We start from the raw sequence: 25723 nt of genomic DNA, 5'->3' as shown, positions 1-25723 counted from the left end.
TCACACACACACACATCCAGTCAGCAACCCCACTACCACCATCTATAAACTAACATTGCTACTCCATATTTTAATGCACAAGTGCAAAGCAGGAGGGAAAGTAGTAGTTTTCTTTATAAAAATGTCATGATAATGTTTATATTGAGAGATATGACTTCAGTGGATTCCTCCTTCATTAATATGTATGGTAATTATTTGTTTATTATCCATTTCTAAGCCTCATTAAGAGTGAATGCTCTATAGATTTTTAAAACTGTTTACCCTTTCCGGCTTCTTATTCGTTGACAACAACACCCATGCACATATCCTTTCTTGAATACAGTACTTGATTTTATTACTGGAAAAAATTAAAGAATTCTGAAAGTTCAGTATTGTGCAAGTAGTGGTTTTTATGTGCATTTGTGAGCATTGCAAACTATTACTCTTGCAGAGTTCTTTCATTTTATTGGCTAATATAATAAATTGTATTTAACTTGAGCTACAGTAATTCTTTCATTCATCTCAACAGGAGAGTGATACTAGAAGATGGAAATTAATTTGTTGTTCTGTTGTCTGTTTATGTATGTTTGTAGACATAAATCTGAACAGTTATTTAGTGGGAAATTAAAAACATTTTATGAGTGATCACATTTTGGATTGTATTTCAATGTATACGTATTGACCACGTATGACATTTCTGGAATGTGAAACTTGCAGAATACACAGAATTTGGGCAATTAGAATTTTGTTTTGTTTATAGTGGCAGACCTTTATCCAGGTAAGGTCAAATCATTTATATTAAAGTTGTTGTATACACTATGTATTTGTTAGATTCTGGGTTTCAGTAATGTCTTAATTGCTAGTGAATTTGATTCCTTGTTTTTATTAGAAAGATGAGTGCATGCATTCTAGTAAAGTAATTTTTGTAGTTCCTTTTTAAATTTGTATTTAAAAGGTGATTGGTAGTAGTGGTGACAGGTTTGGCATTAGATTTGTGTTTTCAGTAATTTAGGTGTAACAGTTTAATCTGCTGTTATCTCTTATTTTATGCAAGTTTCTTATACTCTATGTATATAAGAAAAATTCAAACTGTCACTGAATTAGGAAGAGATGATCAAGTAAAGTTACTTGTAGTTAAGATGTCTTTGTATAATGTCATCTCCCTCAAATAGTCAGTTACACCCCCAGTGATACTTGTTTCCCTCCCTGTGTTTCATAGCTTGCTAACTTCATGGAAATGATGAAATACTATGCACCCCCTCCACCTCCTCCCCAGGCCCACATGGTAAGTTGCCCTCCAGTATAGCTTTCCTTATTGAGCAAGGTGTGTGTGGCCTAGCTGTGCCGTGGCATGTATGGACATGCTCACACAATTATTACAATATTTTACTCGTCTCACTGGGCAAATTAGTGTTGTAGAGAGAATGTACTATACCTTGGTGTATCTTGAGCTGAGACTGAGCTAGTCACTGCAGTGCTTCAGTGGTACACCATTGTTAGCGGGCTTTCCATCATGTTCTCACATTACAGCATGGAATTTACCTGGTATAAAATTTATTTACAAAATATTTGCTTATTTTCTGGCACCTAAATTTGTATTAACATAAGTTTGGCATATAAATTGTGTAATTGAGAACATTGGGGTCCCATTGCCAACCTGTGTGCTTATTTCTTTTGGCTTAAAATTTTAGTTTGTATAACAAATATTTATCTGCATGTTTTAGGAGTTGAAATTGTAATTGCATCATCAGAAGTAATTTGTTACTGGTTTATATGAGTTTTCTTGAGCATTCGGTAAAAGTAATGTAGGCAGAGTAACACTACTGTTCAAATTAATGTAATCTTGAATAATTTCATTTAATCCCCATGGTTTTTCAAAGTTTTTATGATAAGTTGATAAATGTTTGTCCCAATTGAATATTATGGGTATAAATTATACATATGCTCTATTTTACTTGTTAATAAGCATTAAACCCACACATTAGTGTGTCAGCATAACACTTGTCCATCGTGGACAATTTTGAAAACAAAATTAAAAAAAACCTCGATGAAAGATTTTATTCACCTGTACTGTATGTGTCCCAAACCTTCGTGAACCCCACGCATAAGGCCGTAGCACTATTAACTGGGCTATGAGCAGTCTTAAAAAGGGAAATTTCCAGAAGCAACTTCCTGCTGCCAAACTGGAATTTTCAACTTTCCTGACTACTACTGAAGCCCAGAGGAATTACTGACCCACATCCACGTCATAACAGTCCAGGTGAATGGAATGTTTATTTTCCACGGAGGTGTGGATGGCAATTTATATGACATGGACGTGGAATTACTGACGTGGGTCAGTAATTCCTCTGGGCTTCAGTAGTGGCCAGGGAAAGTTGAAAACTTTCAAACTCTCAGGGTTAGGAGAGAAGCAGAGAGACAGTATGAAAATGACATCACGAGTAAAGCCAAGACCCAACCAAAGCTGCTCTACAGCCACATCAGGAGTAAAACATCAGTAAAGGAAGGGAAGGGAAGGGAACTATGAGGAAAAAATGCCAAGCCATTAACACTGTATAGCACTTGGAAGGGGTCAGGATAAGGATTTGGGATGGAATATGGAAGGGAAGGAATATGATTATGACCATAGTGTTCAAACATTTTTAAAATGTGTTCAAACATGTTCCTTCACTTGTTCAGTGAAGGAACAAGTGATGAAACTTAGAAAAGGGGAGAAAAGAGCCACAGAGAATGACAAGTAGGTGTGTGAAGAACTCAACAAGAGATTCCCAGATCGTCTTCACAATAGAGCAAGGATAAGCCCTTGTAATAAGAGAGGAGGCGGCAAACCAAGGAACCTTGGAGGAATTTCAGCTTTTTTTTAAGGGGGGGGGGATTTGAACTCGCCAGTGATGAGGTCAAAAGGAATCTGTTGGGAGCTGAATTGAGGCAATGGCTGTTGGGCATATAATATACTAAAAAAGGGTGCAGGAGCACTAAGTGGGCCACTCTCTATGGTGTATAACAGATTACTGGAAACAGGAGACATGAAGTCAATGACATCATCAAGAGGAGCCTCGCCACAGCCTGCTGCCCAGCACAAAGAGAACCACACTTATTCAGACTCAACGAACCTCAGATGCGCCTGGATGGGATCACCTTGCATCCTTGGAAGGATGGTAAGCAAGTGGTGTGGGACTACACATGTGCTTCCACACTGGCCAGTACCTACCTCCAACACAGCACAAGCGAAGGAGGTGGCGCTGCTTCTTTCAGGTAAATGCAGAAAGCCCTCAAATACAGAAGTCTGGTACACTGCTACAGGTTTGTTCCAATAGGTTTGGAGAATCTCGGTTCGTAGGGAAAATGTGCATTGAAGTTCCTGAAAGAATTGGGCGTCAAATTGATCAATGTTACAAAAGACCAGAGAGTGAAAAGCGTCTTATTCCAGCACCTCGGTGTTGTGATTCAGAGAGGAAAATGCCTGTTGCATCTTGGGCACGAGTCTAATTTCAGAGGAATTTGAAGTTGAAACAAATAAGAAACAAACTTTGCTTCAAACATAAGAACTATGCTTGAAACATAAGAACCTGCACTTGAAACATAAGAACCTATGCTTGAAACAAGAACCTACACTTGAAACATAAGAACTACACTTGAAATACAAGAACCTACACTTGAAACATAAGAACCTGCACTTGAAACATAAGAACCTATGCTTGAAACAAGAACCTACACTTGAAACATAAGAACTACACTTGAAATACAAGAACCTACACTTGAAACATAAGAACCTACACTTGAAACAAAAGAACCTACACTTGAAACATAAGAACCTATGCTTGAAGCATAAGAACCTACACTTGAAACATTAGAACCTACACTTGAAACATTAGAACCTAAGCTTGAAATGTAAGAACTAAGCTTGAAACGTAAGAACTCAACCTCCAGTTGGGGGTGGAGTTGTCATGATGATGTTGAGGGTAGGGTTGTTATAATGATGATGGAGTGGACATTTGATAATGGTAATGTTAGAGGTAGAGTTGTCACGATGACGATGTTGTGGGTGGAGATGTAATGTTAATGATGAGGGTGGAGTAGTTATGATGACGCTGGGGAGTGGAGATATGATGACGATGTTAAGGGTGGAGTAGTCATGATGATGCTGGGGGTAGAGATGTTATGATGACGATGCTGGGGGTGGAGATGTTATGATGACGATGCTGGTGGTGGAGATATGATGATGACGATGTTGGGGGTGGTTATGATGACGATGTTGGAGGTGGAGATGTTACGATGATGATATTGGAAGTGATGTTATGATGACGATGTTGGGGGTAGAGATGTTATGATGACGATGTTTGGGGTGGAGATGTTATGATGACGATGTTAGGGGTAGAGATGTTATGATGACGATGTTGGGGGTGGAGATGTTATGATGATGTTGAGGGTGGAGATGTGATGACGACGATGTTGGGGGTGGAGGTGTTATGATGACGATTTTTGGGGTGGCGATGTTATGACGTCGATGATGGGGCTGGAGATGTTATGATGACGATGTTGGAGGTGATGTCATGACGACGATGGTGGGGTGGAGATGTTATGATGATGTTGGGGTGGAGATGTGATAACGACGATGTTGGGGGTGGAGATGTTATGATGACAATGTTGGGGGTGGAGATGTTATGATGACAATGTTGGGGGTGGAGATGTTATGATGACGATGTTGGGGGTGGAGATGTTATGATGACGATGTTGGGGGTGGAGATGTTATGATGACGATGTGGGGGTGGAGATGTTATGATGACGATGTTAGGGGTGGAGATGTTATGACGACGATGTTGGGGGTGACATATGACAGGTTTCTAATTTGAGGGATGAACTTTGTCATCCTACACTTGAACACTGGACGCGTTCTGGTGAACTTATATCCGTTCTACGGCACGGCGACCCAAACTGAACTCTATAATTGAAATTACGACGCAAGTTGTTTTGTGAATAATGTTTCGATGTGAAGAATTTTTTTTTAAATCTAGCCCCATATTATTCAAGTACTGGTAATTATCATGTAGCAGTATTTAAAATATGTTGTATTAAGTATGTTCGATGTGTATTGCTATTTTGTATTATATTAATAGTTGTAGTTTTGTTTGATATTGGGCTTAAAGACTATGAACCTTTGAAGGACTATTAAGGTCACACCAACTTATAATCGCTAACCGGCCAGTCTTGAAGATACGGGAGGCCGTATGTAAATTGTTAGTTGATATACACTGACCGCGGAGAACACTTCTGGGTGTATATATGTTCTGAATTGTAGACTTTTACAGTATTAGAAGATGGGTATTATTTTTAAGTCAATGAGAACACCTTTGGTTTGGTGTTTGATTAATAACCATCAGAGAATTATTAATGCCACTACGAAAGTCGTCTATCGAACTAGGAATAATACTTGACTTGTGCATATACTCTAGGTGTAAATTAACCTCTTAAGTGTATATGAATGGAAAAGCGGGATACATTTGTAGTTGTATACATGAGGGTGAAAACACGTGGTGCTGGCGACCAGCTGACTGGTCGGGGTGGGTGGGGGGGGTCCCCGGGTGCTTCCCTCCTCCCCCCCCCCCCAACATATTTATATTACTCGCTTACACTAAATTATTCAGCTTAGATTTCGTTTGATTTTGTGTATTTTAAGAAACTGACCTGTCTATAATTACAGCCTTTATTAAAAATAGGCGAATCGATTTCTAATTGAGTGGAAATAAATGTAAGATATTGAGAGGTGTGAAGGGGGGGGGGGGGGAGTGTAAACACAGGCTGGCCGCCAGTCCTCCACACGACTGATGGCTCCAGCCCTTCGTGGTGGCTGGATATTATCCGCTCTCTGTATTGTCTCATCCTTATGGGAGTGTGGGGGCTGCTCTTCATCTGTGGTACACACTGACGTGTACACGCTAAATAATAATGGTTGACACTCTGACAAATATATTTTGATGAGGAATATTTAATGTTTAGAAAAAGTGGATGAGCCTGGTCCTGAAAAGTGCTGTTATTAATGTGATGTAATAGAGAAGATGATAAAAGCCTTCAAGCAACTGGTGCCATGTGGACATTCGCTACTTCAGCTTAGATTAAGTATTTCCAATGAAAGAACTCAACCCACAATTAGAACTTAAGAATTAGGGAGCACTACAACAGACTCCTTTGTCCATACTAAGCAGGATCCGTCCACCCCTCTAATATACCTATTCACATCGCTCATATACCTATCCAATCCATTTGTGAAAATTGTCACTTGACTCAATAATACTAGTCCCAGTGAGCACAAGAAATATTGCCGTTACAGCCATGGACATCTTCAAGAGAAAACTGGATAGATTTCTTCAAGAAGTGCCAGACCAACCGGGCTGTGGTGGGTATGTGGGCCTGCGGGCCACTCCAAGCAACAGCCTGGTGGACCAAACTCTCACAAGTCAAGTCTGGCCTCGGGCAGGGGTTGGGGAGTAGAAGAACTTCCAGAACCCCATCCAGGTACAATCCAGGTACCAGCTGGCTGCCCATTTCACTCATTCATAACTATTTTGAAACCAGTACTTCTCTATCTCCCCAGAAAGGAAATTGCTGGATCACTTGTTTCAATAGTTTAAAAACTTTGTCCTTCGCCACTTGTAAACCTCAATCATATTCTCCTTTATCCTGTAAATGTCTAGTGAGTGTAGATTGACACTTAAGTCTGTCTCTATGTGAAAGATCCCTGATACCAGATATCTTAATACCTTGTGATGGTTTTGTGCAGTATTTTCTCTAAAGGGTCATATGGCGTTTCTGAAGTATGGCTTACCTTGCGGTTAGCTTGCGATGATTCCAGGGCTTAGTGTCCCCATGGCCCGGTTCTCAAACAGGCCTCCTCATTGCTCGACTGGTCAACCAGGCTGTTGGATGCGGCTGCGAGCAGAAGTGTTTATCAAGTTTTCTCTTGAACACTGTGAGGGGGTCGGTCAGTTGTGCCCTTATGTGTAGTGGAAGCGTGTTGAACAGTCTTGGGCTTTCAGCAGTCATCGGGAGGACAAACCCTTCACGCAAACTGCACCTACTATGAAGAAGAAGAGTCTTGGGCTTCTAATGTTGATAGAGTTCTCTGTCAGAGTACCTGTTGCACCTCTGCTTTTCAATGGGGGTATTCTGCTACACCCTGCCATGCCTTCTGGTCTCATGTGATGTTATATTTGTGTGCAGTTTTGGGACCAGCCACCTTAGTATGTTTCACATGTAAATTATTATGCATCTCTCATGCCTGCACTCAAGAGAATACAGATTTAGGCATTTTAGTCAGTCCCAAATGTTTAGATGTTTTACTGAGTGGATTCTAAAAGTAAAGGATCTCTACATACTCTCCAGGTCAACAATTTCTCTAGCTTTTTAAGGGGCTGTCATTGTGCAACAATATGTTGCACAATGACAGAGCTCTCATTATGACGCTAGTGCTCTAGAGAGCACTAGCGTCATATTGAAGAGTATCATTGGTATAGCATCTCTAGTTTGAGAAGTTCTTATTATCCAACATGTCAGTTGTCTTACAGTTGTGACAGCTACTTTATTGTGTTCTTTAAAGGTTCTTTCTTCGTTCCTCTGTTGTCTACTTTCATAAAAATCCTGTTGCCATCTGCATGTGTGATGTTAGTGCTATCGGTCTGTAGTTTTTTGTCTCTATGGTTTATTTCCTCCTTTATGGAGTGGTGCTATTTCTGCTGTTTTTAGTATGTCAGGGATAACGCCTGTATCTAGACTTTGTCTCCAAAGAATGTGAAGGGCCTGCGACAGTGTTTTTTTTTGTTTACAATTCTTTATGAATATGGAGTTTCAAGAATCAGTGTTTGGAGCATAGTGCATAGGCATACTGTCTATGGTTTCTTCAAAATCCAATGGGGAATAGGATGATATGATATTTGATTTTATGTTGGCATCACATCCTTAATGTGTTTAGTGGCTCGCTGAAAACAGTCATACTGATTCTTCAGTATTTCGCTCATTTCTTTGTTGTCATCTGTGAAAGTTTCATTTCCCGTTTGCAGGGGCCCGATTCTAGATGTAGTTTTGTATCTTGATTTTGCATAGAAAAAATATTTTGGATTTCTCTCTCTTTCACTGATGGTCTTTTGCTATCATTCTCCCTCTTGGATTTTGTACAATTACTGTAGCTTTAGTTCTGTCGTTTCCGTTTCTCTACCTAGCCTCCTTCGTTGTTCTTGAGTTAGGGTGTGACTCTCGGGTTGTTCCACAATTCATTTTCTTTGCCTATAGAGGGAATGCTATTCCCGTTTCAGTCTTCATCTCTTCTTTTTTTTGTAAGTGTATGCAGTTTGAGCATATTTCTAAAGCCACTGAGTTTATTTTTTCCAGGCACTGGTTCAGGTTTGCATTTTCTAGCTGTTCTTCCCAGCTTATTTCTGTGAGATCTTGATTTATTTGCTTACGGTTAATCTGTTTATATTAATATTTGCTGAATTCTCCTCCCCTGGGATTCGGGACTGGTTTTGAAGGTATTCCCCAAGCTTGTCAGAACTTCAATTAGGTTGTGATCTGAGTAACAGGTATTTGTAATCATTATGTTCCTGATCAATTCATCATTATTTGTGAAAATGAGGTCCAGCGTGTTCTCTTTTCTAATTGGTTCTACTATTTGCTTGTTTAAGGCAAATCTGTGGCACATCCGTAGCAGATTATTTGCATGTGACTGTTCATTTAGGCTACTTCCTGGTATTCTCTCTGATATAACTGTATTGGTTAAGTGCTTCCAATTCAGGTGCCGTAGGTTGAAGTCCCCAAGCAGGATGATGTTCGGGGCTGGATTTGTGAGGTTTTCTATGCAGTGTTCTATTTTCATTAGTTGATCTTTAAACTGCTGAGGATTTGCCTCTGGTGACTTTTATAGAAGGACAATAACTACATTTAGGATTTCTGTTTTGATTATTAGCACTTCCACCATATCGTTTGTGGCGTTAACAGGTCAATATAGATGAGTGTGTCTTTGATGTACAGGCTGACCCCACCCTGTAACCTGTGCTTCCTGTCACATCTGAAAAGATTGTACTCTGAGATCCATATTTCACCATCATTGGAAGTCCTTTGTGTAGGGTTTCCATTAGGGCTGCAAACACTGCATTTGCCTCGTGTAGGAAGCCATCTACAAAATGAACTTTGTTAGATTTGCATGTGTGTTTTTATACCCAGGATGTTGGCAAATAAAAAAGTTATCATGTTTGTGGAAGTGCTGGATGCTTTACTTGGTGTTAATATCTGAGGCTCTGGTAGGGAGGCCACTGTGTTTGCGTCCTCTCCAGCATTTGACTGAGTTGGTGGTAGTGTCTGGACATTTTTAGCCATTCTCCTCTTTCTCTTGCTAAAAAATCACCCTGGTCAATAGAGATGTGATTGTTTTCATAGTGGCAGTGTCGGCAACCACAGCTGCACAGTGGGGCTTAACCAGTGCTAGATACAGCTGAAAATATTAATTCTTCTGTTGCTTATGTTGCTTATAAATCCCAGTATTTTTGTCTCTGCCTCGGGTCGCTGCTAAACATGACCCCCCAAAGTCTCATCAGAATTTGATGTTTTTTTTATGCTACTGTATATAGTACTGCTTTACTACATTTCTTAACAATAAATTAAACCACATTTGTAATATTTCCACTCGGCACTAGTTTTTCTTTCAATGGTTTATCAGCCTCTCATTTTGTATTCACTCCATGCTCTGTCCTTGTTTCATCTGGAAACTTGCAGATATTGCTAGTAGCTCCAGTACTTATCAGTGCTTATCTACCAGTGACCATGGAGGAGCAAGATCTCTCTCTATGCCTCACCTGCTAATCTTTTATACCTGACATGATAATTACTGTACCTCTTAATATTAATGTTTTCATCATATTTTTTCTTAACGTTGTAGATGGAAATGGCTTCAACAACTTCTTCCTTCAATGCATTCCACTTACTGACCACCTGCACATGGAACGAAAACTTCCTTCCATCACCTTGACACAATTGCATGTACAACTTCCACTGATCTCCCCTTATCCCTACCTCTGTTTAATTTAAACAGGCTTCATTTGTCCACTTTGTCGATTACCAGAATTAGTATTTCTATTAGTACCAGAAGTACAATTCTGGTACTAATCTAATTACAAACCTCTGAATCTTCTCAAATTTCTCAAGTCGTGGGTTCCATGCTGGTGCTGCATACTCAAGTAATGGTCTCACATGGGCTGTGTGTGTGAACTTCATAGCCTCATTGTATAAATTCTTAAATTTTGTTCTTGTGTTTGCTAAATTCCCATATGCTGCTGATGTTATCCTGTTCACATGAGCTTCTGAAGATAATATTGGGATTATCTCTTCTAGGTCAATTTCTCTTATTGTTTCTTGTAATTACCTTCCTCTTATGATGTAATAAAAACACACACTCACCCATTTTCATCATGTGGCGCCCATAGCACTGCGCGGCTCCTGCATGCGCCAGCCTTGGTAGCTCTCTCAGTACTAAGGCTCTCGCAGCCAACATGGATGATGATTTTTTTTTCCACGATGGGATCTGTTTACAGGAGTCCAGAGGCACATGTGATCCCCATGTACCCGTGGGAGTTTTGAATCGCTCCCTATCCCTACAAATGCTACGTGGTGCTCGATCCAGCATCTCAAGGCGCTCTCCACAGTGCAGTGGTTAAATGTTATTGAATTCTATGACAAAAGAGGTCATAGAGGAGGACTGCCATACAGTTTTTTATAGTTCCTCACAAAAGACTAATACGGTTGAGAGAGAAATGGAGATAACAGGAAAGGTATTGGACTGGATTCTGGGGTAACCGATGGACAGGAAACATAAGGATCATAGTCAGGATATGTCAGGCTGAAGCTCTGTCCTAGTATCATTGTTCTTTCTAATTTATGTAAGTGGTCACTTGGAGAGAGAGAGCTCGTACATGTCAGTGTTTGCAGATGAAACAGAGTCATCTGTTTCAATTAGTCATCTTACATCAACATGAATGTTGATGAAAAGTTAATGAAGAGAGTAAGAGCTGAAGAGGTTGTAGGGTGCTGAAAGAAGACTTTCACATACTATTGGAGGGGCCAGATAAATGGCCACTGGAATTCAATCCAGATCAGTGTAAAGTAATTAAAATGGGTAAGGGAGATAGAAGACTTTCATTTATCTTTACTGTAATGGAAAAGCAATTACAGAAATAAGAGGGAAAGCCCTGGGAGTAGACATAATCACAACACTAACACTGGAAGCTCATATAAACAGGATATCAACAGCAGCATATTGGAAGTTAGCAGGCATAAGGACACATTTAAGAATCTAAACAAGAGATTTTCAGTTCCATATACATTATTTATTTGAAACCATTACTTGAGTATGCAGCACCAGCTTCGAACCCACTTTCTGTGAAGCACAAAAAGAAACCTGAGGAAGCTCAGGTTTTCAGGTAGATTAATACCAGAATTAAGAGGGCTCAGCTGTGAGGACAGATTGATGGAACTTGAACTTAAAAACTTAGAGGAGAGAAGAAACAGAGGGATAAGATCACTATGTACAGTACAAAATATATTTGAATCTAAACAAAAAGTAGGACAAGGGGACATAAAGGAAAATTTGACATGCACTTCAGTCCTGGAGATGTAAGGAAGTTTTCATGACCTGTATGAGTAGGTGAGTAGTCAGCAAGTGGAATGAATGCATTGGTGGGAGTTGTTAAAGTAACAAAAAAAAAAAAGTCATGTATTGCATTGGGCTGTCTTCAACTTGCAACAGAGGATAGTAGGGTTGAGCCAAGTTGAAGGGCAGAAGTGTGTGGGCAACTGGTTCCCACTAGAAAATTCAGTTAACTCTTGATTTTAAATTTTAATTTACCTTAGATATTTGGGATATGTTTTCAGTAGATAATTTAGCTCTGTTGATCAACATTTTATTTACAGTACTAAATTTGGCAGCATAAACATTTATTTTGATTACACATTGTCATTGCTCCTGATTAAGGATGGTGAATATGATAATGTTTGCTTGGTTTTGGACAGGCTATTTGAAATTAAAGTTGTGGTGAAAATGGATAATGACTCTGATTGTGAAATAATTGAACCACTAAACAGTTGTGAGTTGACTCCGCCTGTATTTCCTAGAACTTCAAAGGAAAATTTAAATGCAAACGCAGCAGCTTGGTATAAAACAGCATATATTGACCTTGAAGATGATGACAGTCTTCCTGATTTGAACGCATACCAGTCTCCATATAACCCTGCCCCCTCCATATTTGTTAATACAAAATATGGGGACCTAGCCCAAGAAAAACAGTCCTACTACTACAAGGAAAAACATTCTTCTACTTCAAGAATTGAGAGTGAAGAGGAGGATGATCTGTCTATTCTCGATTGTTCTGATGAGGAGTTGTACTCGGATGTTAAAGTTACATACTCAAAAGTAGGTGAAAAACGCCTTGCTGCAAAGACTTTAGATTTGGCTGTGTGTAAAAATGGAAATGTTTATAATGTTGATACAGTGGATTTGACCGATGATGCTCCTGATATTATACATTCAAATGATGATGAGTTAAGCCAAATACAAATTATCAATTGGTCTGGACAGTGTCATGGGGTGCATTCATCTATTAAAGATGCAGACTTCCTTGAAATAGTCAAAGAAATACGTAAAGATGAATCGAGGAAAAGCTTAGTCCAAAAGCCCTTTGAAAACAAGTTGAAAGCCTCCAGTAGCATTTTACTGTCCAATATTGACAGTATTGATTTTCGTAAGATATTTGAAAGAGTATATAACAAAAATACGAAATAAAGCTCCAGAGTACAATAATGTTAAAATGGGTCGCCAACACATTTTATTCCTTGAATATTTAATGAATCTTAAAATGGTTGCACACTCTGTGAATGGATTATATAAGAAATTAAAGTGTTTAGAGCACATAGACAAATGTTTTAGACAAGGAGTGTGCACTCAGTGTTGCTGGCCATTTACTTTGGAGCTTGCATTCACATGCATAAAGACACAGAAGCAAATGTTGAAGAGCTGCAAAGGGTCAGAAAATAGAATCAGAAACCTCGTCATTGCTCCATTTAATTTCAAACTCGAAGACATTACTCAAATTAATTCAAATTCTGATGCCTGGGGGCCCTGGAAGACAAGACATGAGGTAATAATAATTTTTATTTTTAATGTTTATTTTGTATTGACAAAAATATCAACAATGGGGTAAAGAAGATGTTAAATAATGTACAGTGGCACCTCGACTTACAATTGCCCCGACTTACGATAATTTCGAGTTACAATGTAAATTTGATCGAAAAATGCGAGTCGACTTACGATAGTGTCGTTGACTAACAATAATTGTTGGTACACGTTTGGGGCGACCGAGCATGTGGTTCCTGGTCACGCGGGCCGACCTGCCTCAATTTACTAGAGCTGTCCATTTAGTGACGATCACACCTATAAGAAATTCCGTTTTTGTGGTGATTTTTCGCTTTTTGAACATTAGACTGATTATTATATATCAAGCCTTGGGTCTCAAGAAAGTCAGCGGTAAGGTTCAACATATGAGAAGACATGTAAGAATGACCATAGAGGAAAAACAAGAGGTTATATGTAAACATTAAAATAGTACTAGTGTTGTTGAACTAGCTAGGCAGTACAATAAATCTTCAGAGGCGGCGGCGGCATGAGAGGATGTCCCTTCTTGATTAATTAAGAAAATGTGTGTAGTATGGGAAGGACGGCAAAGTTTTGCTGAAAAGAATCACCCAGATAAAGCTGTAACAGCCCTTAGCATTGATCTTTTTAATGACAATGGGATGCCTCACTACAGACAAGTGTTGGAAAGAAGGGAAGAACAATCTTCAATGGAACGATTTCTAGTGAGAAAATCAAGCAGAGAGCTAGAAGCAGGTCCTAGTGGTATGCAGGCAAAACATGCCAGTGTGTGTACCCCAGAGACGTCCTCACTGCCTGATGTTATAATAGAAAGGGACACTCCTTCCAAACAGTAACACCTCTTCTCCTCCTCCTCCCCCCTCCTCCCCCCTCCTCACCATCTTCCATATGCCATCAAGAGTCCTCCATAAAGGTAAGATAAACATTTGTACTGTCTTGTAGTTAGAGAAAAAAAATTGTATTCAGTATAAAATGTATTTGTAAGTTAATATTTTGGAGGGTGAGGAACGGATTAATTCAATTCCCTTTTTCTTATGGGAAAAATCACTTCGACTTATGATATTTCGACTTGCAATCCGTCTCTGGGAACGGATTACCATTGTAAATTGAGGCCCCACTGTATATCTTTTAATAATACTGTAATATCTTAGTAGAATCATTGGAAAGTTAATATCACCAGATATGGTAGGAAAATGTATATTGCTGAGCTATTTACTAGATGTAAAGTTGCCTCACAGTGTTGTAAATTTCATTCATTTTCTAAGGAACTGTTTTTAAACAGCTTTGTTCATTTCCATCTCCTATGTGTATTTAGTGTTTTTTTCACTGGGTATAGTATCTTGAAGGTGACCCAAAGATCCAGCTGTCACTCAACATACAATTACCTAGTTAGTGCCATGACAGAACACATACAACCAGTCCATCTCCATCACTTGGTCAATTTTTTCCCCTTCGCCTTGTCTCCTCCCTCCTCATTTTACCCTTTATCTCTACAATGTTCATTTTCACTAACTTGTGCTTGTTCAGCGTGTCCTCTCCCTAAATATTTCACATGTACATGCATTGTTAAAAAACATTCAAGTGCTCTTGGGAACTTGACTTAGATATTGAACGCTTCTTTGGCTAATGGATGTTGGCCATGATAGTTCAAGTTACTCTTGGTTCCGATGCCTTGGGTGTGGCAAAAAGCTTCACCACTTTACACTGTTCTCTTAGTAAGTTTGGGCTGGGTCACACTAGTACACCTACTGTGTACTAGTATGTGCCAGTCTAGTTTTACACTAGACTGGTTACACTAGTTTCTGCTAATTACAGAAATCTGTGTTCTTTCCAGCATTCTGGATTCCTCTCCCCATTCTGTACTAATTATGTTTATAATTCATTATAACCCCATTACTCATTACACTATTGGGCAATCATTACTCTTCCTGTATTCATTCCACCATTCTGCTTGTACCCTGAGATATGCCGGCTTGGGAGTACTCTTCTAGATTGCCCTCGTGAGATTGTACCATATCTAATTTTAGTAGTAGTGTGTTGTATCAAGTTTAGTGTAAGTGGATGGCTTAAGTTAAACTAAAAGTTTTTCTCACCATTTTATATGTGTTAACTCTAGTTGAAAAAGGGGGGTTTAATTAGCTAATGTTGATGACTAAGTACTTGAATTGCCATTTCATTTTTACAGAATAAGAACACAAATACAGTATTTTAAATTTTCATGCTCATCTGTTTCTTAGAATGCTATAGTTGCATGAATTATTTCTAGTACTGTACAGTATTATAAACTGATCTTTGATTTTTTTGTCATCAAAGTCTGGTCTTTGTATTATATTATATTATAAACTGGTCTTTGATGATTTTTTGTTCATATATATTTATTCCTTTGTGACAGATGGGGATGCAAGTAAACCCTCTGATGATGGCCCAACCCAACCCAGAAGAAGAAGTAGAGGAGGATGATGATATGGGTATTGCAGAAACATATTCAGACTACATGCCAACAAAGTGTAAGTTTTTCCATTAGAAACTCTTTTGCTGTGAATAGTGTTTTGCAACCAAGTGATGTCTTTTTCTGTGGAGAGCTCCTTCGGCTTCCCGGAGGCTACAATGGGCTGATGTGTATATATTGGACCATGACAACAGTCAATCGAGGTAGTTCCTTGGCTTAGGTGGTTTGTTTGGAGCTTAGTAAGATAATAAGGTACGAGGAGTTGGTGGACCCTGTTCTGTATTTTTCGGGTATTGCTTCTGGATTTTGCTGAATAGAGCAACCAGAAAATTGCATGTGCTAATTGGCAGCCTGTTAGTGTTTGGAAGGGTTTTTGAGTTGTTTGGAATGTGTTTTCTGACCATCATTCTAGGCTGCATTGAGTACTCTCCAGTGTCTCCCTACTGCCAGTATAATCCAACATGGAACAATTTGAGTAAATCCATGATGCACAGTTGCAGACTGTTCATTTACCCTGACTGCATATTCTGTACATGTCCTGAGGGTAGGAGGTTTTTGCTCTAGGGAGGCACTCAATTGACTTACCCAGAAAAGGGTTTCTCACTATAGGTTTCTACTATATATTTAAAGCTTCACATATTTTAAGATTTCAAAAAACAATATAACTAGATTAATATTATTTTCTTTATAGTGAAAGTTGGCATCAAGCACCCTGACCAGGTGGTGGAAACAGCATCAATGTCATCAGTTGAGCCACCTGATGTATGGTACGACATGGACATTCCTGATTCCTCAATTGATACGGGGAAGCTTTCAGCTTTACAGCTAGAGAGCATCACATATGCCTCACAGCAGCATGAACAGTTTCTACCAGATGGAACCCGGGCAGGATTCCTTATAGGTACGTGCTACTCATTGTGGTCCTATACCTATGATAGTTTAACCATTTAGTCATCATTAGGTATTTTAGAATTGGTAATTTGTGAATTGCATTGGGTTAATTTTCTGGTTTTATTTGATTTCTTTCAATACCATCTAGTTTTCACTGAATTATAAAATATTCAAATTTAAAAAATTTAAAAAATTGTTAAATTACTGTATAATTTCTACACACTGCTATTATTATTGATTATTTCCTGCTTCCAGGAAATAATCACAGTAATCTTGGTTGCAAATGATACCCCTAGTAAGTTTTGCAATCCAGTACAGTACTTTACATGTTTCTGTGGAGAGCCCCTCTGACTGCCCGGAGCTATACCAGGCTGATATGCAGTGGCATCAGTCATTCGATTGGAGTTCTAGCCTACCAGGGACCACGAGCCAGAACCTGGCCCCCTCAGAGAGGCATGAGGAGAAATGGCCTATAGAAACTCCCAGGTGGTTGGAAGCATTCTATTACTTCCATCTACCGGGTTAGGCACCCAGAAAGGTAGGTGTCCCAAAACAGACTCTACCTGATTAAAATTGCTACCGAAAACTGAACTATCAAGCAGAACTCCACCATCTAAACACAAGCAAACAAGTATGATGTCACAACTGCTGTCGCACTGCTGTCTGCACAGCTCCCCTCTCCCTAGGAGGGGGAAGGGGGAGCCCCAGACTCTTGGCACTGGCTATCCAACCTCAGTTCAAAGGCTGAATATCAAAACACGAAAAACCGCCGACTAGAAGGAGGGAGGGCTCCCTGGGAACCTCCGGGACTCTCCCTGAATATGGTGTTTCATTACATTCAACGCTAGTTTTCTGTGGAGAGCCCCTCTGGCTTCCCAGAGCTACCTAACCACAGAAAAAGTAAAGAGGGAGTTTCCCAGGAGGCGGCCACCACTTGCATCGAAGTTGAGACAACTGGCTGCAACCTGCAACCCAAAGTGACATACGCCCGACTAGGGCCTGGAACATTAACGAGGTAACGGGCTGCCAGGACCCTGTTCAACCTCGAAAATCCTCACGCCCAAATGTCAGCCCAAGACATATACTGTATTACCTAAAACGGCTGCTAGAGCAGCAAATTTGCGAATGTCGTAGGCACGAGGATAGACCACAGGCTGGGTGGACCGAATAACACTGCAGACAACCTGGGAGACCTGAGCCCTGGAACAGGGAAGGAGAAAAACCGGGTCAACCCAGGAGGCTAGAATTCCAATCGAATTGACGAATGCCACGGTCTAATATATGCATATCAGCCCAGAATAGCTCTGGTGAGCCTCTGGGACTCGCCCAGAAAATGGCACTTCATTACATTCAACGCTGGTTTTTTGCATTTTTATTTATCAAGAATGGTTGATTAATAATATATTTATATTCAACCCATCCTCCTGTTTAGATAGTACTTTTTGTAACTGCACTATAGTACAAAAATTGATGTACTAATTAATTATGTACTAATTAATTAGATAGTAGAACTTTGTACTATTCACTTTATTGGGTCGAAAAAAATAAAGCTAAAAATCTAACTGAAATATTCCTAGGCCTAATATAGCACACACACATGTACTATATTAGGCCTCAGATAGTGTATTAGGCCTAGGAAGGTTAGGTTAATTTAGTTTGTCTTTGCAACACAAATAGAAAATGGTCTTCCGGTTCGTCCACATTAAATTGTACCCTGTTTCTACTTTCTAATTGTGTTGTATATTGGTATATATCCTATGGTCCTCATCCTCCCTATAAGTACTATCAAAACAGGAAGATGGGCTGTTATATTTGGAAGGTGCATGTTCTACCATACCATATTCTGTGTAAATTGTCATTATTGCATCCCGAATACTTCCAAAGATTCAGATTATTTATTATTGTGGTCATTGTCTCTGAATCTTGCTGAGTCTTGCATTATGGTGTGGTGTTTCACAGTTTTGCAGAAAATTAGAAGAAGTTTTTGATGGGATGTGGAAGCATGACACATATATTGTATCTGTTTATATTAAAGGAAGATGATAGGAACTACTGAACTAAAGATCTGTGTCACAAACAAGCATTTGATGCAAGGTGCTAGAAAGAGTAATGAGAAGACATTTATACAAATTATACTTCATTTAAACACTACTCAGTACCATCATTGGTTAAAGTCAGGTTTAACCCCTGCATGTTACATATGACAAATCCATGATGTGCATGGACAAATCCAAAGGTTTTTGTTTAATATTGTGAACTGCATTCCCTGATCACGGGGATTGGGGGGGGGGTTATATAGCTTGCTTTGGCCGTGGTGGTGAGGGGAAATCTTGTGATGACATCACAATTCACAGCTCACAGCCGTTGATGGATGAGCCGCCCCATGGAAGTTGCCTGGGCAGTGTCACGGATTTTCTGACTTTTTTTTTACTTGTTTTTCCAGTTACATTGTGCAATAGTGTGTAATTTGAGAAATTTCTATAATAGAACATGTGGAATTCCAATACTGTATACACAGATGTATGTGTGTGTGCCTAATATGTGCACATTATATATGTGCACATATATATAATGATACATATATAATAAATTTTCTGACTCCCGAAAATAAAGATGTACCAAACTGTACTAACATAACAGCAAAGTTAGCTGTCTGCAGTGATAGTAGTCATATTCAGTGGCCACTAGGAAACTGTTACTTTCTTCGTTGGGTAAGACCTGTATGTATTATCTCAGTGTTCCCTAGATGGCTCAGTTTCAGGGTATTCCAGGAAGAATGGTGCTGCTTTCATTTAGCTGCCTTAAATGAAAATTACCACTTTACCACTCGGTAAAAATTAAAATAGGCAAAAGGCAGCTATATAACACTTGGAAGAGCTTGGTTTGTTCTATAAAGAGCCATGCCTGGTCCATGTGCTTTCATAGACCATGTTACTCAGATGTTATACTATCCTTTTGGTGGAAATTTTCTACAATATTCTTTAAACAATAAAACATGCTTATTTTGCTATTGTTCACACTGTCTATACATGTTATATATAATTATGTAAATGATTATGCACCATTACGAACCACTAAGCAATTCTGGTGGGTTTGGTAGTCACGTTACATGATTAAGTTCAGCCTAGCCCCACGTATTGTGCACAAAGTTAGATATATTACATTTTCTTGATATTTTTAATGTTACTACACTGGCCTATTCAAGTGCAATGATTTAGTAGGGTGTAAAAATTTGTATTTATCAAAGAATGTGTAGTACCTAGTACACGCAAATATATTCATGTCACTAATGTGCGTACAATATTAGGTTCTTTGAACAATAAAACATTCTGCTTTTGCTGTTATTACACTTTACACACACACATTATATATACACTCGGCATCCTCCCCTTTGTACACCTCGGGCCCAATTGCTATTGGATATGTAGTAGTGCCTGAATAGGTAGTCAAATTTCCTCCCAGGCACGAAAATTAATAACTTAATGTACAAAAGTACATAACAATACATTATTTCCCTAGATACTTTAAACAAAATGCCACAGAATACTGGTAATACAGCAGCAATAAATATGGGTACTGACCAATTGTCCAGATGTTTCTCCACATATAATAATAATAATAATGATGATCTTTGAATGTGGTGTAGGTGAGTATGGTGGTGCTAACTGATTATTTGAGGCTTCTCAATCACTTTTATTAGTATCCAATATTTTCAGTATGACTAGACCTACATAAGGCTTAGTCTCCCAATTTACTTACTTTTATATTCCACATCATTTCTTATTTTTTATTTTATTTTTTTTTTTTTTGCAGGTGATGGTGCTGGTGTTGGCAAAGGGCGCACAATCGCAGGAATTATTTACGAAAATTATCTTAAGGGTCGGAAAAAATCTATATGGGTGTCGGTGTCAAATGATCTTAAATATGATGCAGAACGTGACTTAAAAGATATTGGTTGTGGACATATTTCAGTTTACTTTCTCAGTAAAATGAAATATGGGAAGATAAATTCAGACCTTAATGGAAATGTGAAGAAGGGTGTGTTATTTGCTACTTACTCAGCTCTCATTGGAGAATCATCTAGTGGACAAGGAAAATACAAGTCGCGACTAAAACAGATATTAAATTGGTGCGGTGATGACTTCGACGGTTGTGTGAGTACCTGTTAATGCTGTACATAGTTAATGGTTTGGGCTTATAACTCCCATTCTTTTAGTTAAGAATATTTCCCATTGAGAGAGAAGGATTGAAGATGTACCTTATGATGTTTTACAGATGTGCAAATTTTTGTTTAGTTTATTGTAAGTCAATCTCTTGATTGTTAATAGGTCGGGTACTGTACATGTATAATTACATTATATATAAATCATTGTCTCTTCTGAATAAAATAGATTGTTACTCTCATATTGAATGTCTTATGTTATTTTATAAGTAATGGGCACTGCAAGTCCCTGTACTTAAGGTTGAGCCATTCCTTGAAATTTGTATTATTTGATTCGTGTAGTGCACTCAGCTCTAGACTTTATTATGTAAATGGGATCCTTGCTAATTGTTAATGATCACGTTTTGCATAAAGCTTTGTTTCAGTATCATCATAAAAGTTGGAAAGGCCATCTATAACCTAACCTAACATGGTTTTCAAGAAAAGGGATTCTAAAGAAAAAAATATCTTAACATGTCCTTAAGTTTGACTTTATTGACGTTGAGCACAGTACAGATTAAATTTAAGATTAATCCAGTATTTCTCCGACAACTGAAGCTTCTTTTAAGTGATTGATATAGTATATAGAATGTATTCATATAATACTATGAATTGTAACAACATTGGTTTTCAGCACTGTAAAAACCTTTAACCCATGCACCAGTTCATAAACAACAAAAATTCCAGAAACTGATGAGTTCAAATTTTTTCCTCTTGGATATGAAAAGCTATTTTGGCATATAATCGGTCTTTTCTGGTGGGAGCCTCTTAAGATTTCCTGACACTATTAGTATACGGATTCAGTGCCATCAGTCGTAGAGTTCTTATTGGCCAACTGGGGACTATGAGCCAGAACCTGGCCCCCTAAAAGGCGTAGGGAGTGGTGGCAATATGAACACCTTACATTTAAAGTTAGTAATGTCTGCCACCACCAATGAAGGCACCCAGAAAGTCAGCAAAACAGAACTGCTGCAGGTTAAAACAAGACCTAAAAAATTGTCTAAAGAACCACCCCCCTCTCCAACTATGATGATAACCCTTCAAAATTTTGCCAAGCTAGTATGAACTAGTTTGTCCCACCTTTTTTTCCCTAGTTTAGGGAAAGAAGGGAGGCTGACTGGGTCAACTGGCTCATGCCACCCTCGGTTCTTTGCTGATGGTGCCTGGTCACTGTCCTAGTCGCTATTTACAGTCTTCTGTGTTTCAAGTCGGGGTTTTTGCCTCTGAAACTGTTCTTATACATGTTTGTGAAGCATGAGCCAGGAGTGTAGTGTGCTTGAAGCTGCATGTGCTCAGTTTATTTTCCTGTGCACTCATTAACCACTGCACTGCACAGAGTGCCTGTGGTGTCAGATCGAGGGTGCGCAGAGCACCATGTGGCATTTTTAGGTATAGGGATCGATTCAAAACTCCTGTGGGTACACAGGGCTCGCATCATGTGTCTTAGGATGCCTGTAAACAGACACCATTTACAAAAAATAGTGGGTAACATTCCCGGGTGTGAGAGCCTCAGTACTAAGTGAGCTACCAAGGCTGGTGCATGTAGCATGAACTAAGAGCATCGCTGTTCAGTTTGTGACCTCGGCATCGCCTAAAAATGTCCTAAAAATATATATGTAACGGGTATTATTTAGCGATGATAGTATTACAGAAGACCCCTGACTGTGATAAAAATGACCAGAATTCTGATAATAACAGGATTGTGGTGATAATTAGTGCTGTGTGTAGTATGGTGGGAGGAGTACTACTCTACTCCCTGCACCTCTTTGAGTGGGGCCAGGTTCTGGCTTGTGGTCCCTGGTAGTCCAATAAGAACTCTGTGACTAATTGCACCTAGTAGTTTGTCAGTGAATCAGTATAATATGTATGCAAACCCCACAGAATGCAACCCCACAGAAGTTGCCTTAATCCCAGGTACCTATTTACTGCCAGGTGAACAAATGTCAGAGGTAATTGCTATATAGAAATATTTTCACTTTTGTGTCTACTGTATGGTTAAGGACATTCATTTTTCAGTATTTTGATTCTAAAATCAATGTTCTAACCCAATAAATAGGTTCTTATGACAGTGAGTATAATTATAATATGTTACTTATTGCTGGGTTAGTGACTGAAAGTTAGTTCAATTTAGACAACAATAACAACAAAAGTCCCCACACTCCTGATGTACAAAAGTGTTTAGAGGTAAATTCTTAAAACAAATTTTTGTTTGCAGATTGTATTTGACGAATGTCATCGTGCCAAGAATCTAAGCCCAGTTGGTTCAGGAAAGCCAACCAAAACAGGATTGACTGTCTTAGATTTACAGAATAAGTTGCCTAAGGCTCGCGTTGTTTATGCATCTGCGACAGGTGCTTCTGAACCCAAGAACATGGCATATATGGTTCGCTTAGGAATTTGGGGGAAAGGTACTCCATTTCCAGAGTTCACTGATTTTATTAGTGCTGTGGAAAAGAGGTAAGTTTAGTAAGTTCATGTATGTATTTGTTTTATCCTTATCTGACAATAATTCCTTCTGCAGCACTCTACTGTAGAGTTATTCTTTGATTCCACCTTTACATATTATTAATCTATTTATTTTCAAAGTTTTCTCGAACCGTTATTTATATACAAGTTTTAGGGTTATCATTAAAAAAAAATCTGGAATAAGAACAAAAAGAATGTTGTAAAGTCACATAATACACTTGAATTAACTCCTGCCCTGTGCATACCCAGATATCACAGTTGACTGATGGTACACCTACTGAGAAAACTCGTTTATAGTTATAGGGAATGATTCAAAACTTTTGTGGGTACATGAGGCTCACATCCTGTTGTGCAGAACTCCAGTATTCATATGCTATCTTGAAAAAAAAAACTATATACAAGGTTCAGATATCATTGAACATGTTGCTAATTATGATCACAGGAGGAGGCAAACTTTCACAGCACAGCTGAGGTTTCGGCCAACCGGGGGAGCCGGTCGGCCAAGCGGACAGCATGCTGGACTTGTGATCCTGTGGTCCCGGGTTCGATCCTGGGCACTGGCGAGAAACAATGGGCAGAGTTTCTTTCACCCTATGCCCGTTACCTAGCAGTAAAATAGGTACTTAGGTGTTAGTCAGTTGTCACGGGCTGCTTCCTGGGGGTGGAGGCCTGGTCGAGGACCGGGCCGCGGGGACACTAAAGCCCCAAAATCACCTCAAGATAAATACTCAAGATAAAATCTGTGCATCATGCAACATGACATCGTGTTCCTTTAGAAGCTAATCTTGTGGAAAATTATTTATATTCATGACTTAGGGACAGGAATCTGATGATGATGATGATGTGGCTAGACTTCGGGATGTGTGCAGTAATACTGAAGGCATTTTTCTGCCTCAGGTGATGTCATCTGCTGGCATAGTCTGGTCACAGTGTGTGGCTCTATACTGTACTATGATTTCATTACCACACCCACCAAAAGTACTTAGTGGCTCGTTATATCTTCCGAAAATATAGATAGCTGTATATGAGTGTATATAGTGTAATAACAACAAAACTGCATGTTTTAATGTTCAAAGAATGTGACACAAATAAATCCGTGTACCTTCAATCTACATATTTTGTGATACAAATAACATTGACAGCCCAAGGCAACGCTGCACTTGAGAAACGAAGTAATATCAATAAAGATACGCAGAAAAATTAGGTTCATTGCGTGTACTTCCAACTTGTTGCAAGATGTGTGATGCTAGGCTAACCTTGGATCATGGTTACGTGATTATCTCACTAGACCATATCGAGCCTGGCCCCTCGCCAGACTCGGGGAGTAGAAGCACTTACGAAACCCTAATCATTGTGTTAAGAAAAAAGGAAGGAATTAAGGAGAAAGGCTCCTGCAGCAAGTGCTAGATCAGCTGGGTTGTGTAGGCTGTGATGTCCTTTGTACTATAACCAGTAGCAACCACACTTGATCAAGTAGTCAACAGAAATACGTTATACCAGTCATAGGTACTCATTAAGCCACTCATGAGATATGGTGCTTTGGGATACCTTTTTCTTTTGCCTTCATAATTCAACCACACTAGTTTATTTTGTTTGGTTTTCATGATTGTAGCATGGATACACAGTGTTTACTTGTAACTGAGAAATCTGACCTGAGTAGAAAGTCACAGCTTCGATACTCTTTAGCATCTTGATTCATGAAGGTCACTGGTTATTTATTAACATTATTGTGTGTAATAATTATTTAATCTTTTCATTTTAGGATTTATGATAAATGTTTGTTATTATATGTAAATTAAGTACTGAATGTTTGATGAACTACAACACAGCAAATTATTGAAATGTTTTTCAAATGTATTTTCCTAGGGGTGTTGGTGCTATGGAAATTGTGGCTATGGACTTAAAGCTTCGTGGGATGTACATTGCTCGTCAATTAAGTTTCCATGGAGTATCTTTCAGAATAGAAGAAGTTCCTTTAGATGTAGACTTTCAACATATGTATGATGAGTCTGTCAAATTGGTAAGTAACAATTTCTTAACTTTTTATAATTTTTTTTTAAAGGTGAAACAATAAATTTATATTACTTGGTAAATCTTTCAAGCCATCCTCCAAAGATAATACAGTATCTTAGGAGTACTTACAGTACTTGAAGCAACTATTGATCAAATGTACTAAAAGCTAGTGTTGAATGTAATGAAATGCCAATTTCTGGATAAGCCCTAGTGGCTCCCTGAAGCTACAATGCCAATTTAGTGCCAACCTGCTAGATGCCGTCAGTTGCAGAGTATTTTTAGGCCTACCAGGGACCATGACCCATAGCCTGTCCCTAACCCCTCTAATGAGGCGTAGAGAGAAGTGGCAGTACAATAACTCGGTGAATTTCAATCATGTTTGCCACCACCAGAATAGCACTCACAAAGTCAGCAAAACAAAGCTGACCACTGCTGGTTATAAAAAATATTAAGACATCAAATATGCTAAAAGAACTCCTCGAAGATGTAAAGCACGTCCGTAACTGTAGCCTCTGTTTAATTCAACAGTAAAATG

The 25723-nt window shown here is 38.9% G+C and overlaps 2 protein-coding genes across 20 annotated transcripts in view; both read left to right on the top strand.

Moving 5' to 3' along the window:
* Positions 1–25723, top strand: part of LOC123770661 (protein strawberry notch) — a 125918-nt gene that overhangs the window by 56830 nt on the left and 43365 nt on the right. For 10 of the 19 annotated variants that reach the window (XM_069305791.1, XM_069305785.1, XM_069305784.1 and 7 more), the window contains 6 exons: positions 1199–1264; positions 15561–15675; positions 16309–16518; positions 20322–20662; positions 22925–23166; positions 25042–25195. In XM_069305791.1, the coding sequence (XP_069161892.1) occupies positions 1199–1264; positions 15561–15675; positions 16309–16518; positions 20322–20662; positions 22925–23166; positions 25042–25195 (1128 nt within the window). Of the gene's footprint in view, positions 1–1198; positions 1265–12833; positions 13155–15560; positions 15676–16308; positions 16519–20321; positions 20663–22924; positions 23167–25041; positions 25196–25723 lie in introns of those variants that run through there. The other 9 variants (XM_069305793.1, XM_069305792.1, XM_069305789.1 and 6 more) reach the window with 2 other exon arrangements.
* LOC138353095 (uncharacterized) lies at positions 5767–12799 on the top strand. The gene is made up of 2 exons (XM_069305795.1): positions 5767–5847; positions 12031–12799. The coding sequence occupies exon 2, from the start codon at positions 12059–12061 to the stop codon at positions 12797–12799; it is 741 nt and encodes a 246-aa protein (XP_069161896.1). The 5' UTR covers positions 5767–5847; positions 12031–12058.

Source organism: Procambarus clarkii, chromosome 56, assembly GCF_040958095.1.
Source record: "Procambarus clarkii isolate CNS0578487 chromosome 56, FALCON_Pclarkii_2.0, whole genome shotgun sequence".
In the NCBI taxonomy this organism is placed as follows: Eukaryota; Metazoa; Arthropoda; class Malacostraca; order Decapoda; family Cambaridae; genus Procambarus; species Procambarus clarkii.
The sequence above is the reverse complement of the archived record's forward strand: the minus strand, read 5'-3'. Positions and strand labels throughout refer to the sequence as shown.